Here is a 4,762-nt window from a genome sequence, read left to right on the forward strand (position 1 = left end):
GGGTTGAGTTTGGGGTGGGGGTGTCTGAGGGGTCAGTGGAGCTGGACACCCTCACCCCAAGGCCGGGGGGGGGCTCGACTGGCGAGGGGAGGGGTACCCGCTGCCCCCCAACCCCCCAACCCCTCCACCGCCCCTCCCCCTCCATCCTCACCCTCCCCCCCTTCCCCCCACCCCAGAGGGGGGGTGTCCCCCATTGTGTACCTGTGTGTCCCCCCCTCTTTCCAGCAGCCCCCCCGGGGGGGCGATTTACCCCCCCGGGCACCCCCCACCACCCCCCACCACCCCCCATCACCCCCCATCCCCTCCCCTCTCCGGGAGCGCGCGTCTTCCCCGCGCCCCCGCTCCCACATTTCTCTCTCCCCCCCCCCCCCCCCCCCCCCCCCCCCCCGCAATTTGGGTACATTTTGCAGAGCTTTTGGTTCCTTATCCGGGGACTGGGCTGGTCCGTGTGATTGGCCGCGGATGTCACATGGTGAAAGTAACTTTACGGGGTCGCAGCTAGTAGGAGGGCTTTATGGAGCAGAAAAACGACAAAGCGAGAAAAATTATTTTCCACTCCAGAAATTAATGATCATGAGCTCTTATTTGATGGACTCTAACTACATCGATCCGAAATTTCCTCCATGCGAGGAATATTCGCAAAATAATTACATCCCAGACCACAGTCCGGAATATTATAGCCGGACCAGGGAGTCCAGCTACCAGCATCACCACCCGGAGCTGTACCCCGTGCCACGACCCTCCTTCCCCGACCGCCCGTTCAGCTGCGGGGGGCTCCCGGCTCCCGGCAACCCGGCGGCGCTCCAAAGGGGACACGGGCAAACTCCAGGAGGCCAACACCTCTCAGAGAAAGCACAGCAGCTCTGCGAGCAGGCTGCTCTATCCACCTCCTCCACCACTCCTTCCCCAGCCCCTCCAGCCTGCAACCAGCCAAACCCCGACCATCCCACCAGCACAGCTTCCAAACAGCCCATAGTCTATCCCTGGATGAAAAAAATCCACGTCAGTACTGGTATGCAACTTTTATTTTCCTCTTCTGTCTCTCTCCGCTCTCTTATTTTCACACCATGCTCGCTCCCCTCTCGCCTCTCGCTCCCTCTCTCTCTCGCTCTCTCTCTCTCTCTCTTTTTTTTTATTTCCTTCCCTTCCATGAGAGCCTTTGGGTTAGCACAATTGAACTGGATTTACGACTCCGAATGGGTAATTACACCCACCATAAATTTTATAGCCGAGCTACTGTGGGCAGCCGTAGCCATGTGGCTCGGGCTGTTATGTATGTGTGAAACTCCGAAAGCTTTGTGAGGGGTGCATAAATAATTCAGTCTTTTGAGCCAGGGAAACCCCTTCCTATTAGAATAGAAACTCTTGAGCTGCCCAAAGTTCTTTATTACCTATTTAGCCTATTACTTTTTTTTTTTTTTTTTTTCTTCTCCCCCGGCTTCCTCTCTTCCCTCTCCCTCCCCTTTTTTCATTCTCCTTTTTTTTTTTTTTGTTTTCCTTCCCCTCCTTTCCAGTGAATCCCAATTACAATGGAGGCGAACCCAAGCGATCCAGGACAGCCTACACCAGGCAGCAGGTTTTGGAGCTGGAGAAGGAGTTTCACTATAACAGGTACCTGACCCGGCGGCGCCGCATCGAGATCGCGCACTCGCTTTGCCTCTCGGAGCGACAGATCAAAATCTGGTTTCAGAACAGGAGGATGAAATGGAAAAAAGACCACAGGCTGCCCAACACCAAGGTGCGGGCAGCGGCCGCCGTGCCCAGCGCGCCCACCGCCCCCGCGGCCCCGGCGAGCTCGGCCGCGGGCGAGGAGCTGCCCCCGGTGCCCACCCCGGACCCCCGCTCCGAGGATATCACCAGGTTATAAAACCCCCCCGGCCCCGCGCTCCAGGGACTCGGCTTTATTTATAGAATCTAATATATATAGATATATATATATTTTGGTTCTTTTCCCCCTCCTCCCTTTCCTTCCCCTCCTCCCTTCTTCCCCCCTCTCGTAGTTATTTTTTTTTTTTATTCTAATAATGATAATTATTATTATTATTATTATTATTATTTTTTCCTCCTCCCCCTGTGAGTATATATTAAAAAAAAAAAACAAAACAAAAAAACCACAAAAACAAACGACGGCCCTTTAGATGCATGTCAGATAGCATGAGGCCAGGTGCCTGCACCTGCAGGGTGGGTTTTTTTCTTTTTAACGCCGTTTCAGGGGTTTTATTTATTTTTTAAAGCCGGAGGTGGGGAGGGGGGGATGTGGAGGGAGGGCGGGGGGGGGGGGGGGGGGAAGGAAGAGGGAAATGTTCTCTCGGGCGAATTTAATGAAGAAACGCCGATAACCTTGACGGCAGAAAACGAGCAAATAACAACAATAAAATAATTTTAAAAAGGCGAATGTAGGTGGTTTTTTTCCCCCCTCTCCGCGTTGCAAACGCACGACGAGTGTGGGAGCCCCGAAGTTCTTTTGTAGCAGCGCGGAGAGGGGGGAAAACAACCTTAAAAATCAGGATTGGGGGGGGGGGGGGGGGGGGGGAAAAAAAAAAAAAAAAAAAGAAAAGACAGGGGGGGGGGGGGGGTCTGTGCCGAGGAACCGAGAAGTAAAAGGGGAGCGAGAGAGGGAGAGAGAGAAAGAGAGACCTATTTAAAAAGAAATAAAAAAAAAAAAAAAGCGGCAGAAGGTTTTCAAAAGTCTCCGTAGTTTAGGGTTTTTTGTCGTGGTTATTTGTGTTCTTGGACTGATTTTTCCCCCATGCTCATTGTAAACTTGCAATAATAAAGAGTTTTAGTGTGTCTGTGACGGTCCCAGTGTTCAATAAACCGGTCAGTGTGAATTAGTTTTACTTTTACGTCTGGTGCCTTATTTTATCCTCCCTCCCCCCCCCCTCCACCCCTTCTCTCCCTCCCAACCCGCCCCAAATTAATAATAATAATAATAATAATGCTGATAATAATAATAATCAGGATAAGAAAATGCTGGGCCAATGTGCAGTGGGAACCATGTGCCCCAGCTGCTGCTGGAGTTCAGTTTAAGCCGAGCTTAAAGATAACTCCCAACTCCAGATTTTTATGACATCACAGCGCCTTTAAACCTCGGACCCTCCCAACCTGTAAATATGGGGCTAAAAAAAAAAAACTACCAAACCCAAACCAACCCAAATAAAAGGGGAAATCCGGGCTTTCAGGCCGGAGTATTTTCCAGTCGTGCCTCTTTTTTTTTTATTTATTTATTTTATTTTCCACCCCGCGGGAAATTCCCGCGGGTTTGGCTCCTCTCCCCGCTCGGAACGTTTGGCCTCGTGGTGTTTTTAGGGGTGTTCTTATTAATGATAATTAATAATAATAATTATGATGATGGCTGTGAGTTTTGCCCTCGCTGTCGCGTCTCGTCGCGGCCGCGAGGCCCCGATTGAATTTTACCAGGCGATGAAAAGGCTGTTAAATAATAATAACAATAATAACAATACTAATAACAATAACAATAATGGGAATAATAAGGGCGGTAATGGCGCTAATAACTGTAATTCATCGCTCCCGGCCTTTGCAGGCAGCAAATTGGCAGCAGAGGGAGGGGGGGATATTTAGGGGGGAGAAAAATCTGTGTTTCCCCCTTTCCCCCCTAAAATTTGGGGTCTGGGCTTCCCTGGCCGGGCAGGGAAAGGGGGACGCGATGAGGGGATGGGGCTGAGCCCGGCTTTGCTTTTTATTCTTAATTTTAGGCCTGGCTTTGGGCAAGTTTGGGGCTGGAATCAGCGCTGGGGGAGGGAGGGAGGCCTTGCTGGAAGCGCCCCCCCTTTTCCAAGCCCGGGGTTCCCGTGGAGGGGGAGACTTCGCCGGCGCCTTGATTTGGGGTTTATTCTCTTTATTTATGTTTTTTCCTCTCCCTCCAGCATCGATTTTAAGCTGCCATTACACAAATCACGGCCGCGACCCCCTTTGTGAGAGCCGCGTTTGTGGAGAAGGGAGCAGGTTCTCCTTTATCCTGGGGGGGAGTTTAGGGATTCAGCTCATCAGCTTTTGCTTTATTATTATGATTTTTACTCCCCCCTCCCCTCCTTTCACGTCTCCCTTTAGTGATATTAATACAAAGACGAGGCCGGAGAGATCAAACGGAACCGGAGGACACGTTTCCCTTCCTCCTGGTTAAACATTTCCTCCCCAGAGCAGGGGAAGATGTCCGGAGCCAGCCGGGGGATTTGGGGTTTTTTTTTCCGAGCCCTCGAACAGCTGAAGTGGGGAGGGAAATAAAACCCCTGCCCTAAAAACAGAGAAAAAAAAAAATTAAATAGAAAATATAAATACGAGCAGCAAACGGCCCCCAGCGCGGAGGGGGAGGGGGCGGGGGGTGGAGGTTTTAAAATCCTCTTTTATGGGCAAGAAATTCAAGGAAAAAGGGAGGAAAAAAAGGGGAAAAAAGGCGCCAGGGAGAGGAGAAATTCAGGTTTAACGTGGGGGGAAAAAAGGAGGAAAGCAGGGGGGAAAAAGCAGGAAAGAGGGAAAAAAAGCAGGAAAGAGGGGAAAAAAAGGAGGAAAGAGGGGAAAAAAAGGAGGAAAGAGGGGGAAAAAAGCAGGAAAGAGGGGAAAAAAAGGAGGAAAGAGGGGGAAAAAAGCCAGGAAAGCGCAGCCCCAGGTGCTGGGATGGGGGGTGAGGAAGGGCAGCCCCCCCAAAATGTCCTCGGGGCTGGGCCGGAGCCAGGAGGAGGAGGAGGAGGAGGAGGAAGGAGCAGAGCCCCAGGTTGGGTTTCTCCCTGTGTTTTTTGGGGGG

General features: G+C 51.4%; 1 protein-coding gene across 1 annotated transcript; it reads left to right on the top strand.

Moving 5' to 3' along the window:
* The first annotated feature begins 469 nt into the window (after positions 1-469).
* On the top strand, positions 470-1,867 carry LOC113940908 (homeobox protein Hox-C4-like). Its single transcript, XM_027632057.1, is given in 3 exon segments — positions 470-491; positions 494-1,012; positions 1,515-1,867. Coding segments are annotated over 3 exon segments (894 nt in total).
* The last annotated feature ends 2,895 nt before the right edge of the window (positions 1,868-4,762 follow it).

The sequence above is a fragment of the Corapipo altera genome, unplaced genomic scaffold (genome assembly GCF_003945725.1).
Source record: "Corapipo altera isolate COAL_440 unplaced genomic scaffold, ASM394572v1 61175, whole genome shotgun sequence".
In the NCBI taxonomy this organism is placed as follows: domain Eukaryota; kingdom Metazoa; phylum Chordata; class Aves; order Passeriformes; family Pipridae; genus Corapipo; species Corapipo altera.